The sequence below is a fragment of the Carassius auratus genome, chromosome 12 (assembly GCF_003368295.1).
Source record: "Carassius auratus strain Wakin chromosome 12, ASM336829v1, whole genome shotgun sequence".
Lineage (NCBI taxonomy): Eukaryota > Metazoa > Chordata > Actinopteri > Cypriniformes > Cyprinidae > Carassius > Carassius auratus.
Genome location: NC_039254.1, coordinates 14,533,132 through 14,555,947, shown reverse-complemented (window position 1 = coordinate 14,555,947; position 22,816 = coordinate 14,533,132). Strand labels below are relative to the sequence as shown.

General features: G+C 34.8%; 1 protein-coding gene across 1 annotated transcript in view; it reads left to right on the top strand.

Moving 5' to 3' along the window:
- Positions 1-22,816, top strand: part of LOC113111928 (AT-rich interactive domain-containing protein 5B-like) — a 103,678-nt gene that overhangs the window by 13,704 nt on the left and 67,158 nt on the right. The window contains exon 4 of the mRNA XM_026277151.1: positions 18,125-18,355. Coding sequence (XP_026132936.1) covers positions 18,125-18,355 — 231 coding nt within the window. The remainder of the gene's footprint in view (positions 1-18,124; positions 18,356-22,816) is intronic.

Here is a 22,816-nt window from a genome sequence, read left to right as displayed (position 1 = left end):
ATAATTTTTTGCCTAACATCTTCTAGTTTGAATATACTTGGTTACAATGGAAACAATTGAAAATTGAAATTATTTCTGTATCTAAAAGTGCAAATGCATAAGTAGCCATAGATATAGCCTATAGATTATCATGTAAAGGCAGGAGAATATAAAGATAATTGTTTTATCTATATCAGCTAGCCTAAGCAGTCAAAAAGGCCATTTGGGAATTTCAACGATTCTGCAGACTCGGGCAGAATCCGATTCCAAAATCCCCAAAAATCCATATTCAGTGCATAGCATTTGAATCCGTTCTCACGCAGGTTAAAAGCCGTTGAAAAGCTAAATATACAGATCACCCCCTTCAATTTGGTGGATATAATAATTATGCAGCACTAGTGGATGGATCTTTTTGCATTTGCCAGTTACTGGAATTTGCATACGGCTTTGTCTGGAAGCGTGGAGGCGAACGTGCTCTCAAGTGGCCTGATGTATGAGGTTCCTATGAGATAGAAGAATCAATAATGGATGCTTTGTCACTGTAGCTTATGTGCAGGCTACAGCTGCGAATGACAATCAATAGCTGCACAAAAAGATCTGTGATTTATTCGCTGTCAGTCCTGCAACCTTATTATTTCTTTGTGTATTGTGAGTGTGCACATTTTTGTAATGTTAATAAGTCGCTTTTTAATGACTCCATATGAGAGTGTTTGTGTTGTCAGGATGCTAAATGGATTTACACAGAGTACCTCGAGATCCACTCGGTAAGCGAAATATTCTGGCATAGAACCATACTGGATTGGATTATTCGGAAGGGCAGTTCTATCAATATTAGACTTGGTCTGTTTATTACAAATAAAGTATTTTCATTATTTACTCACTCATATTGTTTCAACCCCATATGATTTGCTTTAAAAACAAAAAGCGATATTTTGAAGACGGTACCAGCTGATCTTTTCCATGAATAGGAAAATGAGCTCTTAAGTTGTAAAAGAACACAAAAGCATCATAAAACTAGTCCATACAACTTGTGCACTATATTTGGCCCTCATGCTGTTCCAAACCTGTATGAGCTTCTTGTTTTGAAAAATGTTGGTAACCAAACAGTTAACGGAGGCTATTGACTTCTATAGTATTTTTTTCCTCCATACTATGAAAGTCAGTTGCTGTTTGGTTATCAACATTGTTCCAAATGTCATGTTTAGTGTTCAACAGAATAAAGAAACTCATATAGGTTTTGAACAAAATTAAACTGTCGCTTTAAATCATAAGATAGATTTGTTTGAAAACCGGGCCAAAAAATGAAGTCATTATTCAATGATAATAACCACCAACGTTTTATGAGTAGCTGTGACTGAATTATTGTGTTAAATCTGATCAGTCCAATCTGAACCAAATCAGTCCAAGCTTCATTCACTGCAGTTCAGTGGAAAAGAGCAAATAGTACATTCTTCGAAATTTCTCCTTTTGTGTTCCACAGAAGAACAAAGGTGAAACGGGTTTGGAAGGACCTGAAGGTGAGCAGATAATCACAGAATACCATTTTCGAGTGAACTGTACCTTTAACTGAAACTTTTTTTTATTGTCCACATTTGACCTTTGTACATCAGTTTATTATTTAAAAGTTTAATACATAATCATGAATTAAGGCATCACAGAGTAAACTCTTTGCTTTTAAATATGAGATCAGAGGTGGTTATGAAATTAATTTGGGCTGAGGAGAATGATTCACCATCATGTTTTGCTTTAAAATTTTTGACCTGGAGCATTTTAGCGCACCCTTTCTCAGGTTTAGAAGAAAGGCTGTCTGTAGGTGATATGAAAATTGTGTCTGTCACTTTTGAAACAGCACTGTAAAATAAAAAGGCATAATTGCTGCTGTATAAGAAGCTGCCCGTTCACCTGCACAAATAGGGAGTGTATTAATAATTAAAACAGGGTTTTTTTTCACCGTCTGGTATGTGGACGAAAGCCAGTAAAAGACTGCCAAGAAAACTGTGAGGAGAAAAAATGCAGTGTGTAATCAATTGAAAACATTGTTTATCGCCTATATTGCAATATATTTTGCCAACAGGGAAGAGCTTAGTGTCTAGAAAGCTGACATAAACTTCACGCTCTGATTTGTGAAGTCTGCAATAATTAGATTTTAAAAGGTCCTGCTTTCGATAGAGGGACTGCAATAATTTTAGCCACGTCTTGAGGGAACGAGAAGATAGCTATAAGGATTTTGCCATATTAGGCTCCTGTCAGAGTGCTCTGGGACGCTGCATAATAATAATGCAGATCTTTGAACTGCCCTTGAAAGTGCTGTAGATTTAATGATGTTCCGTTTTGGTTCCGCCCTCTCCAGCGAAATGCTTTTTGTGGCTTTTAAAAATATCACTTTCGCTGCAGTGTGTGCAAGGATCCGTTTTAATGGGAAAGAATTTTGGAATAAGTTTGCAGAAGCACCCAATAAGTGCCTAACATCTTGTAATATATCAGTCTTGTAGCAAGTGCAGATTTAGGTAGCCAAACAAGTGTCGAGTGACAGCAATTAGTTTTGAAGTCACCATCCACTTCACCAGTAACAAACTCGAGCAGATTTGCTCATGCTTTCTCATATTCATCTGCCAAGTTAGTGTCTTAGATGGAGGGAAAAAAGGTTTAATGGATCTCTCTGAAGCTGAAATGAGGGGGAAAAAAAGGAAAAGAAAAACAAGTTGAAATTGACTTGATGCATTCTTAATCTCGTAATTAACATATCTCCCCTCTGGCCTTGTTACACAGTGTGATGAAGTTTGACTTAGGGATATATTGCTCAAATTAATTCTCATGATGCTACCGATACCTCATCTAATTTCTGCTTTGGCTGCAGTCATAAAAACCCATTCAGGTCACAGGAAGGATGGTGCTGGCTATTTGTATGTTTACCTGTCTGAAAGTCTGCACTTGTGTTACTGGGTTCAGTTTAGGTTCTCCGACTAATATGATATATATGATATATAAGAAGAGCGCTGAAGAGTCGTTGTCTTTGAACAATGGCTGGGTGTTATCAGAACCCCACCCTGCTGTGCTATCTGTGTATGATATGGGACATAATGAGCATACAGTAACTCAATGCCGGATGGGGAATCTTTAAGATGATCGGGTGTTGATTTGCGGGGAGCGTGAGAAGTGGAAATATCTCGTAATTTCAGTGGCGTTTGAGAGATCGTTTGTGCAGCACCCGGAGGGTGGTGATATAATCACAAATTACTTCTCTTTCATTGTGGATGTGATGTACCTGCACAATTATAGCCACCGTAAAATGAATATTAGAGCCTAACAACACCTGACTGAATCCTATATAAAACAGATTTGTTTATCTCTGTGTCTCTCTGTCTATCTGTCTGCCTGTCATATTGTCTGTCTGTCTGTCATATTGTCTGTCTGTCTGCCTGTCATATTGTCTGTCTGTCTGTCATATTGTCTGTCTGTCTGTCTCTCTGTCATATTGTCTGTCTGTCTGTCATATTGTCTGTCTGTCATATTGTCTGTCTGTCTGTCTCTCTGTCATATTGTCTGTCTGTCTGTCATATTGTCTGTCTGTCTGTCTGTCTGCCTGTCATATTGTCTGTCTGTCTGTCTGTCTGCCTGTCATATTGTATGTCTGTCTCTGTCTGTCTGTCATATTGTCTGTCTGTCTGTCATATTGTCTGTCTGTCTGTCTGTCATATTGTCTGTCTGTCTGTCTGTCATATTGTCTGTCTCTCTGTCATATTGTCTGTCTGTCTGCCTGTCATATTGTATGTCTGTCTCTGTCTGTCTGTCTGTCTGTCTGTCATATTGTCTGTCTGTCTGTCTGTCTCTCTGTCATATTGTCTGTCTGTCTGTCATATTGTCTGTCTGTCTGTCTGCCTGTCATATTGTATGTCTGTCTCTGTCTGTCTGTCATATTGTCTGTCTGTCTGTCTCTGTCTGTCTGTCTGTCTCTGTCATATTGTCTGTCTATTGTCATTTTGTTTGATTATCCATTGTCTGTATTTGTCTTTCTTTGTAATTTCGTTTGATTATGTATTGTCTATCTGCAAGTCAGTTGTTTTGTTTGATCTATCTATCTATCTATCTATCTATCTATCTATCTATCTATCTATCTATCTATCTATCTATCTATCTATCTATCTATCTATCTATCTATCTATCTATCTATCTATCTATCTATCTGTATTTGTCTGTTTCTCTGTCATTTCGTTTGGTTATGTATTGTGTGTCTGTCTCTTTTTGTCAGTATCTGTCTTGTCTGTCTGTCTGTCATTGAGTTTGAATATTTAATGTCTATCTGTAAGTCGGTTGTTTTGTTTGGTCTGTCTGTTCTGTCTGTATTTATTTTACTATAAATAACTGTTATATGTATTTCTGACTATCCAGTTATTCCTATATATCCCTCCTTTTGATTCTTTCCTACTATCATGGAGTAGTAAAAGTGGCATTTTTATTATGTTCAGACTGTATTTGTATGTGGAGCCTTTCTGGGATCTCTGTTAGAGACAGCTTTTGGCTCGTTGCATGCTGGGGTTATTGGTTAGAATCTGTCTGCCTAAATGACATTCATGTCAAAAACATTAATGCTGCAGTTGATTTGTGACAAGAATCTATGCGACTTTCATTTTCATGTCCTGAAAAAGGCAATCCACATTGTGCTGACACTGGCAGGGAGAGCGAGGCTAATGCGCAGGAGAGTAAAACAGATGATACGTTAGCTTTCACAGCCAGGGTAATATATTCCAGGCTAAATACAAATGGTGTTGCAAACATAGAGATTCTGGGCATGAAATTGTGTCCTATATTTGAGACGCGTATAACAAAATGCATTATTATGTATGTAGAGCATATTCCTGTGTACATTATTGTAGACAGAACGCTGAAAAAAAAGGGGTTTGTTTAAGCATTTGCTTTACATTTTCCAGAATTTAGATGATATTTATAAAAAGACATCATCACCATCCTGCAAAAGCAAATGAAAAGGAGCTTAGATTTTTAAAAATAATGCTTATTACAGAAACTAACGCCTGTGCTTCGCTCTCTTTATACTGATTTGGATTGTTTTTGTTCTGCTCTCAATCCAGGCGATTATTTCATCTTTTGTTTTTTTTCTAACCGTCATGTTTTTCTTATTGGCAAGCCTGCTGGAAGTTTACAGGGCTTATTGTCCATTAGAGCCCTCTGATCTTCTTATATCGCTGTTCTCTGACTGAATCCAGGCACCGGAGCCGGCGTTTCCAAAACTGTGGAGTGGGAATTGAAATGGAAAAAGCCTGTTGGTTCCCTAATAATGGAACAGTCATTTTTTAAAACACAAACCAGGGCAAGGAGCCGTAATCATTACCTAAACATATATATTTTTTGTTACTTTGCCCCCGTTTTTGTCATTTCCACAAGGCAAGACTCCCTGAGCTGAAGTATGCGAGGTGAGATAGCATCCGTGCCAGCAGACAGTCCGACATTGTGTATGTCTCCCAGGCCTGACCTTTGAGGAAATGAATCATTTTATTGTCTGTCCATTACAGAGCCTGAAACAACAGTCGAGTTATTAACATTACCTCTCTTATAAGAGGAAAAATATAGTAAGAGTTGCTAACAACAGATGGAAAATAAGCCTCGATTTGTATTTGAGGAGCGTTGTTGCATTATATGTTCTAAAAAACAGCTGCATTTGTTCCTGCAAAGGAAATTCAAATAAATGTTAATGCAGTGAGCTGATCTTTTCTGAAGATCGTCACCCCCTCCGGGCAGCTATTGTGGAATCTTATATTTTAAAGTGAGGGGGCCGGCTGCGTTTGTCAGGAAACACAATGTGGCTTATTGTGGTGTCTGGTGCCAAGCCCCAGTCACTCACGATGACTAATCTGTTATTATCGTCAGCCAATCATTTCGTGTCTAGTAAGCTTGGGGGGAGTTGCGAAATTCAAGAAGGCCTTCCTTAAATATTAAACATCTCGGACTTTGTGCGGTTTACATCTCTTCGGCTAATTAACGGCCTTTTTGCCTGCAGTGTCTGCTTGCCTTTAAGAGTGTTCATTCATTTGGCTTCGTCACATGGCTCTGAATATTGTGTGCATGAGGGGTTTAATTATTTGCTCATCAAATTTATTCCACTCTATGTAAAGCCTACTTTATCTACTTTATATTTCAAGGTTGAACAATTACTGGACTGAAGCAACATAAGTTTACTTGATTATCCATACATCAATTTTTTTTTAAATTATGGTAAAGTATGATATATCCAATATGATACATCAGGTTTTTATAATCTTCTATAATCTTTTTTTATAAGGCAATATAATCATGAATAAGACATATTATTGGGTTATATAGAGTGACATTTAACTAACATTTATATGCATTTTATGTTAGTAGCCTGTTGTACTGTTATAAAGATCTCACTGATTTAATTATTTTATATAAATCGTAACATCTATGCCAAATTAAAATGTTTTCTCGGTTTGTGCCTTGGAATAAAATTGAAGTGTTTTGATTTATTTCTTCATTTATTTATTTTTGAGCTCCTGTATTATACTATATGGGCCTGATCATGTTTCAAGTAAATAATGCTCAACAAAAAGCTTATGCAAAGTTTTATTTGACTTTTTTTATAAGAAATATTTAGTCTAAAGTCGCAATAAACTCTTCCATTTTAAAGAATTAAATATTTCTTACCATTATTTTGTACTGCCTTTATATCCAGAAAATTATCCAGGTTGCATTATATACCCAACTACATTTAAAATACTAGTTTAAAAAAAATCTAAATTATGTCAGTAATTATACCCCCTTCATGTTCTTGTTTTTCTTCTGTGGAACACAAAAGGAGAACTTAAATTTGTCTCTGTTCCTCACGCAAAGCTGTCGTATGATTTCAGAACACTTGAAATATAATGTACAAATCACATACGTGTCTTTTATAGTGCTTTTGACATTTTCGGGAAATTGACAGATACGGTTACTAATATATAATCTTTTGTGTTTCATGAAAAGACGTAATTGTATGCATCTGAAAAAGGGCGAGTACATAATGACAGAATTTTGGGTGACCTATGCCTGTAAGTTGGTTTCTTTCTTTGCATTGTTAAATTTGACCTCAATGATGTTTTTTTTTGTTAGAGGATGTGGTATTTCTCTCGGGGGGCTGCTCGCAAACCCCAGGTGATTTGCACAAGCTTGCAGAAATGGAAGACAGCGGCATGCATTTAAAGCAGAGCTGATATTTCAGTGGCTGGGAAACTCTCTTGGACTGATTTATCAAGTTCGCTGTTAGCCCTTTGAGACTGTAGAACAAAGATGCCCTTTACTGCTGATCTGAGATCAGTTGCCTAATACAGCCTCAGTGGCCAATCAGCAGCCACCTCTTACCCCCTGTGCCCCGGGGCAGTTGTCAGTATGACCTTTAACCTCCAGTGAGTGTCGGTGCTGCTTAATAACAGCCATTAGTGAACACTAGTGTTTCCTTTCTTGTCATCTCACGTACCGTGGCTGTTTGAGTTTAAGCATAATGACATGGCACCTTTCAGACATGTGGTGTCTAATATCCAGTGGGCTAAGCCCTTTCGACTCTTCAGAGTGAAAGAATCTGCTTCCTCTAGAATAGAGCTAGGCGATGTGGTAGAAATATGTGAACCAGTAGAGGTTTGGTATGGTGTAGTACATTGCATTCTCAGCATTGCCACAAGGGGCACTGTAGCATTAACGTAAAATTGTTGACATGTTTAAAACTAGCTAGCTGAATAATAACAGTGTTCTCATTATTAACAACAGGGGTGTAATGATATATATTTAAGGATGAAGTGAACAATATGATATATTAATGTAATGCATAAAACAGTGTTACATTTTTTTTCTAAAACAATCAATGAATTAATTAAAAATGAACTTTAACAATGCCTGAGAATGCAACATGGTTTAGTTCAATTATCAAATTCTGTAATTATATAAATATGCAATGTGATGTGCTGCGTGTTTCAAAGTGAAAAAAAAAAACTATAAATATTAGTATTGTAATTGCACTTTTGTTGTTGTTTTGTATTTCAAAATTATATTTGTAAATAATAATAATAATAATAACAATAACAATTATAATTATACTTATTCTAATATATTTTATTGTTATAACATAATTATTACAAAAATATTATTAAATACTTTACTGTTTAATACTATAGTGATAATGCTTTATTGATTTGTTTAATTTTTATCATTGTAGATTTACATTATCATTGTAGTAAAAATGAAGGTCCAAATAAAAAGAGAAAATAAATTATAATAAATATGACCCACTAGTATCACAAAAGAGAACTTCAAAAAGAATGAGGTGTGTGTGCATTTTTTTAATTTTTTTTATTTGTGCTAATTTGCCCTAAACCCTTCCCCATTCCGCCATTGGCCAGATGAAAGGATAGCTCCGCCCCAAGCTTATATCATTGGTTGAGTAATTGCTTTTATGTTCAGTTAGTCGCAACGGTCAAAAAAATATTTATTTGAGCAATATCTTGATTGCACCACTCAAGAAAAAATAACTATATAGTGAAATATTATTACCATGATATTAAAATGAGATTAATATTTTGGTCATATCGTATCATTTTAGATATCTCTTAAAAAAATCCTAGCAATAAATGCTACTGCCTATATCAGTGCAGTGTGCTTTTTTACTTATGTGTTTTTTTCTTCCATAGCGCAGAACCCCGTGGTTCAAGATGGACGGTGATCCTTTAATAAGCGTGCTCTTTGTGGCAGCTCCAAGAATTATGAATGATTAATTCTTTGGACAGTAATTGCTAAGGCCTTGTCTACCGCTGACTGCCGATGAAGAAATCAGCACAATAGTGCATTGATAGCACACTATCTTCTTATCCTCTGTCATCTAATCCCTCCTTTGTGTCAAACTCAAAATGCTTTTTAATTAGTTTCATTGGGTAATGCTCTTCTTTTCCTCTGTCTGTGGCTATTGTCATCATGTTGAGTCACACGAGTGCCGCCATTGTCTCCAGCGGGGCTCCCCAGAATACATTTGCCATTTCCCGTGAACAAACACAAGTTAATCGCTTTGACATACGTGTCTCTCATCGCCAGTGTTTGACTGCTGCATATTGAAATTTTTTATTCAAATAAATAAATACAGGCAAAGATGTAGTATCAAGGATGTTATGGTTCTTGCATGCATTCATTGTTTAAAAACATTTGTGGATTAATCAGGAAGAGTAGTATATACATGATTTAATGAGTTTGCATAAGAAAACAACACCAAATTAAATACTGTTTTGCATTTACTATTGCATCAAAATGAGCTATGCTCGGCGGTTTTTCCTGGTTGCATCAAAGACTGGCAAAGTGTTAATCCGTCCCTGTCGTGTTTATGCATTTCAGAGATGAAAGCTCCTATATTTCCATTGTTTTGGACTCGACTGGAGATAAATACTGGGGTGCCGCTCAAAGGGCCAGATCGGATCTTTTGTAGTCCTTACAAGAGATGTTTCATGATATCAAGTCTTGAACAATTCATGAGAATTTTGCAGTACACGTACAATTCCCATGACTCACGTTCACAACTCTGTGAACCGCTCGTTCTGTTATTCTGCTGTATGTTGCTCACAAATATGCTTATGTTGCTTGAAAGCTTCATCCCTAGAAAATGAAGGCATCTGTTTCAGATACTGAACACAACTCCGTTCATTACAGTCTAGAAAGGTTTAGGTATGGATAGTTTTTTTTGTGTAATCATATCATATAATCTTAGTAACTGAACAGCTGTAGAAACAAAGCGTCTCAGTCCTTTATTAGAACTTGGAAAGGAAGTCATTTATTTCTAGCTGTATGCTAATGCTGCTATGACAAGGAACATTTTTTGTATACATTTATTAAACATATTTAGTCTGTATTGTTCATAGAATACATCTGTGTAATATTTTAGATCTAAAAAATATGAAACTAAAACTAATTGGGGAAAAAGCGTAGTATTGTGAAAAATTACATTTTTAAAATAGCTGTTTTCTATTTGAAATTAATTTAATACATTTAACTAATAAATTACATTTATTTAAATCAGTAGCCATTAGTTCACTGTTCAGTGTCACATGATTATATATATATATACATTTTCGTGTTTCCCAACAAACATATTAAGTGGTGGAAGTCACAAATCCCGCCCTGCAGCTGATTCTAAGGATGGCGACACACTGGCTGCGTGGCGTGAGCGTGGCGTTTCTGCTGTTTTTCAGTTGCGTGACACCTGCTTCGCGTTTTCTGTGTCTTTACACACCAGGATCGTGCCTGACGCGGTGCTGGCGCGCTGCTGCTACTGTAGGTGACATAGAGGGAGATCGCCGACAGACCAGGATCTTGTCTTCATGACAACAATGTCTATACTTCACGTTGAGCATAAATATAAAGCCTACTGATAAAGGACACCGTCAACAGTATTGACGGCAAAATAGACTATGTTTGACAGGTGCAATATGCCAGTTTGTCACCGGCCTAAGGTTTTCAAAAGGCAACACGCGAGTGTGAACATCACTACAACTAGGAAAAAAATGATTGTAATTCAAACGCAGTTCCCGTCGGCATTTAAACAGACCTTTGCTCTTAATTCTGATCGGTCCAACGATATAACGAAATCTGAGCAGGTCTAAGAACTGAAACTGTTGTTGCTGCACTTTACACTTCGGGAAAAGTTACATATATTTTTCAAATGTGAGCAGACCTACAAGCTGGGATTGGTAATGCTGCACTGTAATCATAGTTATTTATTTATATTTTTCATTATATTTTATTATATGATATTGGTTTGAGACTGAGAGTATTTTATTTAGTGGAGAACTTTGCAGAAGTATTTTATTTCTTATTCTTTTTATTTTATATATATTTTATTAAAAAGTATAAAAAAAAGTGTAATCAAATTGTTAAAAAAAGGTTTATAGTAATAAACAACCTGCAGTTTAATGTTTGCATTCTCTTTCCCTTACTGTACCGAAAATGAACCGAACCGTAACTTTAAAACCGAGGTCCGTACCGAACCGTGATTTTTGCGTACCGTTACACCCCTTATATATATACATATATGATATATATATAATATGATATAAATATTTTTTCTGTCACTTTTGATCAATTTAAAAGTTTCCTAATAAATAAATTAAAAATAAAATAAGTAAATATTAGTGTTTTTGTTACTAAAATGTTTTAAATATGCAACATAATTTATTTGATGCAAACAAATCAAAACTTTAAAATAATTCACTTAGTTTGAATTAATTCAGTTCATCAAACACTTAAGGTAAGAAACACTATTCAAATATTTTAGGACGCATTGCAAAACAAGTCTAATTGCACAGTTTAGGAAACTATTTCAATCATTGCAACATCGACAGTGTTGCTTAATGTTATAGCGCTTGCAAAATAATGACAAATATAGGGGGGATATTATTTCATATTGCTAGATATCTATATTTCCTTTTTACTTGAGCACATAATGGCAAGTGATCTTTCTTTCCCTGAAACAATATCTGTGTCTTCTGTATGTAGCTGCACCTTGTTATTCACTTTTCTATATAGAGGCATCATTAGAATAATCGGCTCTCTTCTCGTCTCTTCAGAAAGTGGAACATTTTGACATAACCAAATTTGTTCTAGCCTGTCATGTTTTACAAGAGCCTTTAAATGCAAAGTTTGCTGTGTTGTAATCAATAATACAGACAGTTATATTTGGAGCCAGTCCCTCTAGGAATATTAGTGCTTTTGCTTGTTGCTAGGGAGCAACACGAATTGTGCTGGAACTGTAGCGGACGAATGCTCACTGCTGTAAAATATCGGCAGGTGTCATAAATCATCAACAAACGGTTTGGACATCAGGGGATATCCTGGAAAAATGTGCTCAGCTCGGACAAGCTGGAATCAAATAAAGAGTAATATCATAGAATTACGGGTAGAGTTGTGCCACGTCGTGCCGCCCACATCTGTATCCCACGTAAATCGCAATATATTGGGTTTAATTATCGAGTGATTTCTGTGCCACGCGAACAGCAATCATACAAACTCGCCAAAGAAACCTTTTCAGTAATTGAGTGCAGGAGCAGTGTGTTTTTTCCAAGCGCCTACTCTCTCAATTCAATGTTTCCTCTCAGTTTGATGAAAATATCATACTGTTCTGATACTGACAAAGAGGTCTGGGTTTGATTCCTTCAAGAATGACGGTAAATGTGATGCAGGTCCTTTTTTGCTATTAAAACTGTGCTATTAAAACATTGCTCATCTGTTTGTATGAGCATCATAGCAACACAGCAACATTGCTTCAGCCAATCACATGAGTTTAAAGTGGGGCTATTTGTTTTATTGACCAATGGGAGATTAGTAAAGTGTCTTTATGGCCTTAATCTACAAGCCTTGTTTTTTAATGACTTTTATTCTTGTCTTTATCTAAACAGCAGCGATATTAGATGTTAAATACAAACAGATTGCTTTTCAAAGTAAAATAATACGATACGGTAAAATAAAATACAATATGATTTTTTTTTTTTTTTTTTTGGTTTCTGAAGCCCTTCTTTTGCCTTTTCACCTCCAGATATTTCTGTATATTGTTATTCTGTATTTACAACATGGGGATCGATATTGCTCGAGTAGTGTGTGTTGTAATCTGTTCAGGCTCTCACATCGGGCATATTGAAGCATCAGAACCAATTTAATAACCCAACAGGGTGTGCAGAATCTCAGCAGCCCGCAACATTAATAGATGGATGTTATTTGACTCATTAGAGGTCGCGGCTGTGAATAATAATTAGGGAAAGACTGATTATGCTGAACCCAGCTCTAACAAGACATGCATTTAAAATGTCTCTACAATCTCTGCACACACACACACATACACACACAGGAAATTGATTTGTGGGTTTATGACTGAAGTGCAATTTTGTTAACTATTATTGACGGGGAGTCTTGCATTAAAACAGTTGCCGTGGCGATGACACACATTTTCCTTTCATTATTGTGTTCTGTGGTGCAGGGAGCAATAATAATAACACACGCCAATAACTTTAGCATCAACGCACGCTTATTTTAATACAGTAACCAAGACAACTAACAAGCAGCTGCTGTCAGGATTCCAGGAATTGTTCTTTTTTTTTTTTTTTTTTTCACCTTCTGTCTCTGTCCTCACGCTCGAATTGATATTTGAACCTGCATATTTTAAAGAGACAGGTAGCTATTACAGCGTGTTTGTTGAAGCTGGCTCATTGACAGGGAGAATATGTTGGGTAAGGGATGTTTTGGAGGGAGGAGATGTACAGGAATGTATCTCTAGGCCTGTGTTTGACTTTCTGGGAATTCACCGGCCCATTTGGGGAAAGTTTTGAAGCTTATGTGTAATGCATATTAACAGCGATTTGTTTTATTGAGGCTTAGTCATGTACCATGCGGTGTGGTTTTAATATTGTTGAGGTTCTATATTACAGTATTAATATTTTTAATCAGTTTTTATTTGTTTATTTTTATTTATTTTTTTTTAGTTAAATGAGTATGTGTGTGTGTGTGTGTGTGTGTGTGTGTGTTTTTGAATTTTCTAGCATGTTTAGTTTTTGTTTTTTAAATAAATGTCTATATAGTTTATTAATTTTTATTTCAGGTTTAGTTATTTTAGTACAAGTTGGACTTAATTAAAATGAGGAATGTAGCTGAGATATTTTGCAATATTTTTATTTTTATTTCAGTGAGTAGTCTGTATATGCCTTTTATTTCTTTTTTATTGTTTTAATTTCAGTTTTACTTTTAGCTAACTATTTAAATAAAATAAATACATAATTAAATAAAACATACAAAATGTAAATATTTTGTATAAAATCTTATAAAAATTAAACAAAGGAATTAAATAAAATGCAATAAAATATATATAAAAAATCCTAAAACAATCCAATGCAGTCCAAAATTCAAAATACAGGTAAAACACCTGTAAAAAATAATCATAATAATAATTATATAAAACACCTGTATAATTGAATATATTATAGTACATTGTGCCCTACTTTTATAAAAGTTTATTCATTTTTTTATTATTAAAAAAATAATAATTTTGAGAGTGTGGTCTGCAGCAGTATTATTTTTTATTATTATAATGATGAAGTTTTTGTAAATGCTTTAAATTAGATTTTATTTTTATGTTTTGTATTTATTTTAATTTGAAGAATGTAGAAATATTGTTTTTGGTTTGTTTGTAAATTTTATTATTTTAGTTATTTTACTACTTCAAAAAAATTGAAATGTTTTCTTGTCAGCTAGCTGAAGTTTTTATTTATATTAAGTTAATATTTTCTTTCATTTCTGTTAATGTTTGTTTTATTTCAGGTAATAAAACATGTTTTCATGGTTTACTTTAGTTAACAATATAATAACCACGGTCTGCAGGAGATGTTTGGCTGATGAGAGCTCAGGTTTCTTTCTGTTATAATCATAGTGGTGTTTTTGTGTCATAATCTTGGGTTATGGCATTATTTGCAATTGTTGATTGGCAGATAGGCTCACGGAAGACCTGCTGAGAAGTAATTTGTATAAATTGCCCTGTACACTCCCATCATAAGTTCAGTCAAGTTCACGGCAAGAGCGAACTTTAAACAAACATTATGAGATGTCATAATTGTTACATGTCTTAAAAGTAAGTTGTTGTTTTTTTTGAAAGTATGTACCTTGGGCTGTAATTAGTGTTTTATACGGCTCTCTCAATCTGTCTCCTTGAGCTTTTTGTTCTGTCTTGTATCTTGACATTTTGTTCTTTTTCAAAATAAAGAACAAGTCAAGAGCCTGAATTTCATTCCATCTCATCAAAAAATGGCTTTATTCATTTTGATTGATGTCACAGATCCTCAAACCAAGTTTTATAGAACAAAAATGTCATGAATTATTAAAACTCTGAGGTGTTTTACCACATACGTCCCTGTTTTATGTTTAATTGGTCCTCTTTGGCAGTGGCAAGCGGTGGAGAGGTGTTATGTAAATATATTCCCACAGAGGCCCATTTGACATTTGTGGATCCCTTGAGCAGTATACTGGGAGCAAACTGACATGGGGAAAACGTCCATTCCTTCTGATCTGATGAGACATGCTAGGATTACTCATGCAGATTTCAGTCTGTTGATTTTGCAACCAATCGGTGCCCTACCTGTGTGCGTTTTCCCCCTTCCTCATCACAAAGGCTTCTTGTTGAAGTGTGTTACTGGAAAATTGCATAATGCGATTGTCAGTGCTCTCTAATCATGTGGTCCTAGCCAATTAAATAGCTAAACATAAGAAATCCTTTCTTTAGAAAAGGTTAGATGTTATTAACAGCGTGGCTGTAGAGCTGGTTCCTGACCTCTTCTGCAGCCCAAAGCCAAATCTAATCAAGAAAATGTACATTGGATCCCTGCGTGATTAGCATGGCACAGTGCGGCCCTTAAAAGATGGATATTTCGAGAGCAACCTTGCTTGTGCTAATTGCAAGCAAAAGAGGGGAATACTCTTGAAACGGTTAACAAATTAAGTCCATTTGTTTTTCTTTTCAATAGATTGTTAATGATAAAAGGCGCTTAACCTGCGGAAAATGTTATCCATGCAGCTCAGGAGGCCGAATTTAATAACAAATAAAAACTGTTAATAAAATAAAAATAAAAGGCTATTATGAAAATCGGGAATGTCGGGAATACAGTTTAAAACTCGGATTTGTGGAGTTTTTAGTTTTTATATATATATATATATATATATATATATATATATATATATATATATATATATATATATATATATATATATATATATATATATATATATATAGATATATATATATAGATATATATATATATATATATATATTATATATATATATATCTATATATATATATATCTATATATCTATATATATATATATATATATATATATATATATATATATATATATATATCTCAATACTTTTATTTAGTAAAGACACAATTAAACTGATTAAAAGTGACAGTATGAATATTTATGTTAAAAATGATTACTGTGATTCCTAACTTTCGGTTATCAAAATATTAAGCAGCACAACAGTTTTCACCAATTGATCGTAATAAGAAATATTTCTTAAGCATTAAATCAGCATATTAGAATTATTTTTGCAGGATCACGTGATATTGTAATAATGTTTTTATTAATGAGTCGTATTTCAAAAACCTAACTTTTCAACAATGGTGTTTATATTATGTATGTATGCGTATTTATTCAAATATGATTAGCACTAACATTTATGTTAAAAGGGGGAAAACGGAATTGAATTGTAATAACAATAATTTATTAAATTTATATAGCGCTTTTCTAGGCACTCAAAGTGCGTTACATTGTGATTTTAATAATGTATGTTAATGTGTCTTTACTAAAATGTAGCCTATTTTTTAACTTGTTTCTGGAGGCATGCTTTTTAAAATAGATGAGAAAGAATACAAAGAATTAGAAGATGTGCTCCTCTAAGAAGGCACATAATACATGTAATGAAAGTCCTATAAAAGGATAAACAGTATAAATCAAAATATTTTATGTTCTCTTCTCTACAGCCATCAAATTGAGACTACATTCATAAGTGGATGAGTGTGTTTTGTGGTGGGATCTGAGCTTGTGACCAGTGGCAGTTGGCGCAAGAAACCCGTTTGAAAACAATCATTATTTTTGCAGTTCCTTTTGGTGATGCTAGTGGTGCAGAAATGACATGTAAAAAATGCGTTTATGGCTCTCAGCAGCAGAATGTTTGCAGTCGTTGTGTGCGAATAAAGCTAGATCTCTCCAAGGACACCATCGTTTGAGGTTTGCAACTCGCATGTCATATTACGAGAGCTTGTTTTCCGAGATTTCAGGTTTTTGAGGTCGAGAGATGCGATGATACTTTGATTCAGCCGAGAGTTCTTTCGAGTTCTGATGGGAAGACTAACAGATGAATGCTATTGCTCAGATCTCTGATCTCTTTAAGAACTGAGTGACGTGGCTTCCTGCCCAGAATCTTTTATATTGCCAATCCTAACAGAGAGCTGTCATGTTAAACCAGCAGCTCAGGCTGTAGTAAAACATAATAGCCCACAAATCTATATCCGAACCCTTGGGAGCAGCTCTCCTCCATTATAGAATAAGATTAGCTATATGAAGTCACAGTGCTTCGATTTGGGTTGAATTATTATTACCGCGAAGCTATAGGATTCATCAATGGTCTTTGTGCTGTATGCCATTGTGTAGCATTCTGACTCATTGAATGATGTAATACATTGTCTTTGAAATAAACAAGTTGGCTCGAGTTGATGTCATGAAATTATGGTATGAGAGTGCAGTTACCACCATTTTTATTTAATGGAAAGAATAATGTTGGAATCAATGGTGTAAATAATAGTTTACACCTGTAAAGACACAGGCTCACTGTCTTGACATTTGCTGTTCTGCTTGAATTTGTTCTAAGTGCACTGGAAATATTGTAACTCAGCAATTGCTAGTAAATTTCACAACTGATTAAAAAGAAATAGCATTGAAATGTTAAATAAGACTAGAATAGCATATATATATATATATATATATATATATATATATATATATATATATATATATATATATACAATTTTCAATGTTTTATTTACAATTTTATACTTCACAGCTTTTATGTACGACTTTGTGTGTAAATTTTAGTGAAAAGTATCAGTCTATCATTAGAAAAAAGCGAGGTAAACATTTAATATTTGACAAATGCTTTATAATATAAATGTTAATTGTCCAGTAATGCAAACTCAAATATGGCCGTTTTGTATTTAAAATGTAATATCATTTATACAGTTCCTTACTGAATGTGACGAGGCAAGAAACGTTTTGCGTTTTCAACATATTAGGCATACAAATAAAAGTGCATGTGTCGAATATTATTTCAAGTATTATTAGCAAATGGTTGAAAATTGTTACATTCCAACTAGAATTAGACATAGAATTACCGTCACCATTCTATTTCTTTATGTTTTGTGGTTATGGCCATGAAATTTGTTAGCAAGAATTGCTTGAGAGTAAATCCTACACCTTTTCTTTTTTTCAGTCAAACATTATTTTGAGCTGCACTTTGTGTGCCAGAAATAAGTGTTCTCTTTTTAAAAATGAATTGTACTTTCTTGTGTTTAGGTGAGGATGTGGAGGAAAAGAAAGTTCTGGTACTGAGTTACCCTCAATATTGTCGGTACCGCTCCATCATCGCGCGGCTTCGTGAGCGGCCCACCTCCTTCCTGACAGACCATGTGGTGCTGGCCCTGGGGGGAATTGCCTCCCTCACCAACAACACCCAGATCCTCTACTGCAGGGACACTTTTGAGCACCCCACACTGCTGGACAACGAGAGCGTGTGTGATGAATTCGGTAAGTAGATTTTAAAGAAACCGTATAGTGTGAAACAACTATTAATTCACTTCATGTTTTTGTGCGTTGTTTCATTCTTTCAGGTAGAGATTGCCCAATATTGCATTTTTATGACTGATAGCGATAGATAGATATAGATTGTATTTTTATATTTATTGTTTGATAACCAGCATGCAGAAGTCATTTGTAAATAATATCTTCTTCACTATAGAAAAATATGAATAATTATTATTTTGATTACTGTTATGGTTTTAATCATTATAATTATGTCAAATATATTCCGTCAAATATTAACCGACTGAAAATAGGAACTATACTGATATTATGATAGCAATGATATTACGCCTAAAAATAGTCCCAGCTAGGTAAATTCCAATAAACCTAATTTCAGACACTGCGTAATTTCACTGCGCCTGTTGCATCTATGGTACAGCAGCAAAGTTCCTTGATTCTTACGCTGGAATAAAAGTATAGTTCCTAATCATATCAGCCTAGAAAGTCTCAACTTTTCATTTTCCGTTGGTCTTAGTACACAATGTAGCTACAAAAGAGTCAAGTTTTAAATAGAAAAAATCTCAAAACTCTTTGGTCATTTTTGAGTTAGATGCTAACGGTCTAATCAGATTCAATGATCTATGCTAAGCTAAGCTAAAAGTGCTTCTGCCAGACCCGGAGATCAGCTGAATGGATTAGAAAATGGTAAAACTCAACTCAACCATTTTCAAAAGTAGTGGTATGGTTCTTTAAGTTGTGCTATTTAGACCTGATAATAAAAAAGCAATAGCCGAAGTTGAAAAGCGTGGAAATCTGTAAATATATTTTGGTCAAACTGATCAGGTAACTTGAGATTTGTTGCTACCACAATAATGCAAAAATGTATGTTTAGCATTACAACACTACCACTAGGGTTGGGTATCATTTGAATTTCATCAATTCCAATTCCGATTTCGATTCTGCTCATCAACTCCGATTCTTATCGATTGGCATTTTCAAATCCAATGTGGGTTAAAAAATGAAGTCAAACATTTAGATAACAAATATTTATTTTATGTGTCTTTTTGCAAAACATTTCATTGCTGCTGAATACCATGAGTAAAAATCAGCCGGCTACATAAACACTGGACTCGATTAAGAGTTGTTTGTGTGATAAATAGAGGTGCCTGATTCTGGATTCTCTAAACAGAGACTTTTTTAAAGAGAGGTTGTAGTTCTCTCACAATTCTGAAGACCAAATATTAGACAACTAAACAAAATCTCAGGGAATTTAAGAATGAAATGATTGTGATTTGTTTCATTAGTGGATGAATCAGTGTTTTTAAATGAATCTCTTGAATGAATGAGTCAAAGACAAATACATTTTTAACAGCCACTTTTCGCCTGCTAAAAATAAAAGATGTGCACACAGGAATTGATAGGTGGAATTGAAATTTCACAAGTATTCGATTCCTGACCTTAAGTATACCGTAAGTATTCTGGAATTGGTATTGATTTTCGATTCCCAACCCTAACTACATTCTTGCAATGCTTTGACCAAACATTTGCATACATGTGTAAATTATGTTTCTGACCTTAGCATTTAGAGGCTGCTTTAGAGGCTACCGTTTACTGCTTATTTATTCATATGAAGATGCATTGTATTGGCATAATTGAGTGAAGAAAGAATTAATGAATGGAGGAATGATGGCTAATGATACAGTAATTGAGTCTGTTGTCCAAATCAAGACCCTCGTCTTCATTACCTGACTGACGATGGGTTGCTGTATGAGAGCAGGAAGCTTTCTCTGTTGGCCTACAAACAGGAAAGAGTGACTTTGAGCTGGTGATTGAAACAGACACTCGTGGCTTTTAGCCTGTCGAGTTGAGAGTCGAGAGCTTGTTGTATGATAGAGTAGAACTCTCAGATGAACTGAAAGCCTGTTTTTACACCGAGGTCTGAGTCCGTCACAGTCCGTCTGCTTGTGTCAGTAACTTATTTTTTCAGAAGGGCTGCTGTGATATCAAAAGCAGTGATTCGTCCCACTTTTTGCTGATGGTTAGAAAACCTCAACTGTGAATGTAATTACTGGCTGTAAATGCCTGTTTACATCCACTCAAAAATGAAAATTCTGTCATAATTTACTCACCCTCATGCCATTTTAAACGTATATGGAATTTTTTCCATACTATGGAAGTCAATGGCTAGCGTCAACGGTTTGGTTACCAACATTCTTCAGAATATCTTGTTTTGTGCTCTACAGAACAAAGAAACTTAGAGCAACTTGATGTTTAATGAGTGTAAATCCATTTATAGCAGTGTACATTTCAGAAAGAAAATGCTATTTTCAATTTTTTTGCGGATAAATCTGTGAGATTGTATTTAAATGTATTAAAATATGTGTAATGGAGCTATACTGAGAGCTTGTGTTTGAATAGCATATTCAAACATCAGTGGGTTTGCGTGCAGTTCGCTTTTCCATACATGCTGCCAGTTGAAAAAGAGAGGCTTCAGTTTACGTGCATGACTTCCTGCTGGAAAAATGCTGGGTTACTGAATGCTGTTTTGTAAAGGATGATGAAGCTGTTTACATAATAGCAGTTGACAAGATGGCTGAACAAACTGACAGTGAGTAATACAATTGAGTAAATGGCTCCAAATGACTTTAATGGATGTCCTTAGGTTTCTCTGATTGCTCAAAAAACCTGCTCTTGTCTGTGAAAGTTTAACATGAGGGGTTCTGCTCGAATTGGACGGCCTGCAGGGATTTGAATACCCAGATTAAAATGTCTTTGTTCTCGCCAGGGCTTTAAACAACCACGGCACACTCTATTGAAACCCAAAGAAGTCGTTACGTTAAACTTCGTAGGGTGTGTTATTTATTAAGGCTTTAGTTCAACATATGAAGTCATTGTTCATGTAAAGGCTCTCATACACTAGATTTGTTATAGAGGGGTAGATCTGATGTTGGCTTAGAAAGAGAGTTGGGGGAAAAAGACTTCTAGTGCTTTTTATGCTTGAAGTGACGGCTACTTGGCGGAAAATCTAATGCGTTTAGTCTTGTCATTAAGTTTTTGAAGCGAATAACAGTGTTTCCAAGGGCTTGGCGATGAAGAGGGGAGTTCTACAGAATTGAGAGAGGTCCAGTGCGTTATAGAAGAAAGATGAAAATGGAAAGCAGCGCTATTTAAGGAAAAATACAGCTGGAATGGTGCAGATGTGATATTGAATATTTTTAGTCATTTGTTCCTCTGTTAATGGAAATAACTGCAGGGTTTGGCTCGCTTGCATGCCTCTCTGGTCACATGTTAGGAGACAACAGGATGTTGAATTGACTCAAGTTTATCCTCACTTGAATGGACTTTAAGAGGGTGGTTGGGGATTGAGAATATGGAATTCAATAAGTGATACTGGGGATTTTTGCTCCGGCATCAGCTGATCTGGACCCCTGCTTGTCACACGGTTGTGAAAACATCCACTCCACCACACCATTTCAGAATAATGCTGTTAACATTTCTGTTTTCTTTCCTGTCCTATTAAAACAGGACATGTTTGTTATTAGATGTTATTTGATGGTGAGGCATTCTTATTTATTGGACAAACATTGCATTTTTATTTTTTTTAGCTTTTTGCTTTTATTATATATTTTATTACCTCTTATTACATATAGGATGGTGGAGATTTTTACAGAAGAATCAGTAGTTCAATGATACACTACGTTTTACATTTAGTAATTAGTTGTTTTTTTTAATTTTTTTTTAATTGTAGTTTTAGATTTAGTACTTCAAATTAAAGTAGACCAAAAATTAGAAATTTTGGCTTGTCATCTAGCGTTTGTTTTTTAAAATATATTTTTATTTTATTTCTGTCAATGTTTATTTGAAGAAGTATAAATGCTTTTAGTTAGATATTTATTTTACAAGTAATTAAAATAATATTAGTCGTCTTGTTTTTTTGTGAGCATTTTTTCAACCTCACTCTGACCCCTAACAATAAAAATGGACATCTTTTGCTATTTAAATTTAATTTAGCGACTTTTATCTGCACCATCCTTATGTAACCACCACTAAAGCTGCATTACATCGCGATGGATTCATAAAACAATATGTGTTGAAATGTGTTGTTCAAACTGTTGATATTAGACCAAAATGTTCTAAGATTTTATTAAAAAAAATAATAATAATAATTTGAACTTCATTTTTTATTGCTGAGATTCTTCTGCGGGATCTGCAGAGCTGTAGGTGCTACACACAGCCAAAAAAAGAACAAGGTTTGGCTGAATTTACCACATTGTACTCACTAGTTTTTCTGCTGTTTAGGAACAAAAGTCCTACTTCCTCCTTATTACCTTAACACCATATAAGTGTTGTTGGTTTGTAAGTGTTTGAGGTCATATTTACATATCCAGCTGACAGCAGGAAGTTCAGAGTTTCAGAGCAAGTCATTTTTGTAGCTCAGTTTCAATAGATGCTCTTTTTGGTCTAGGG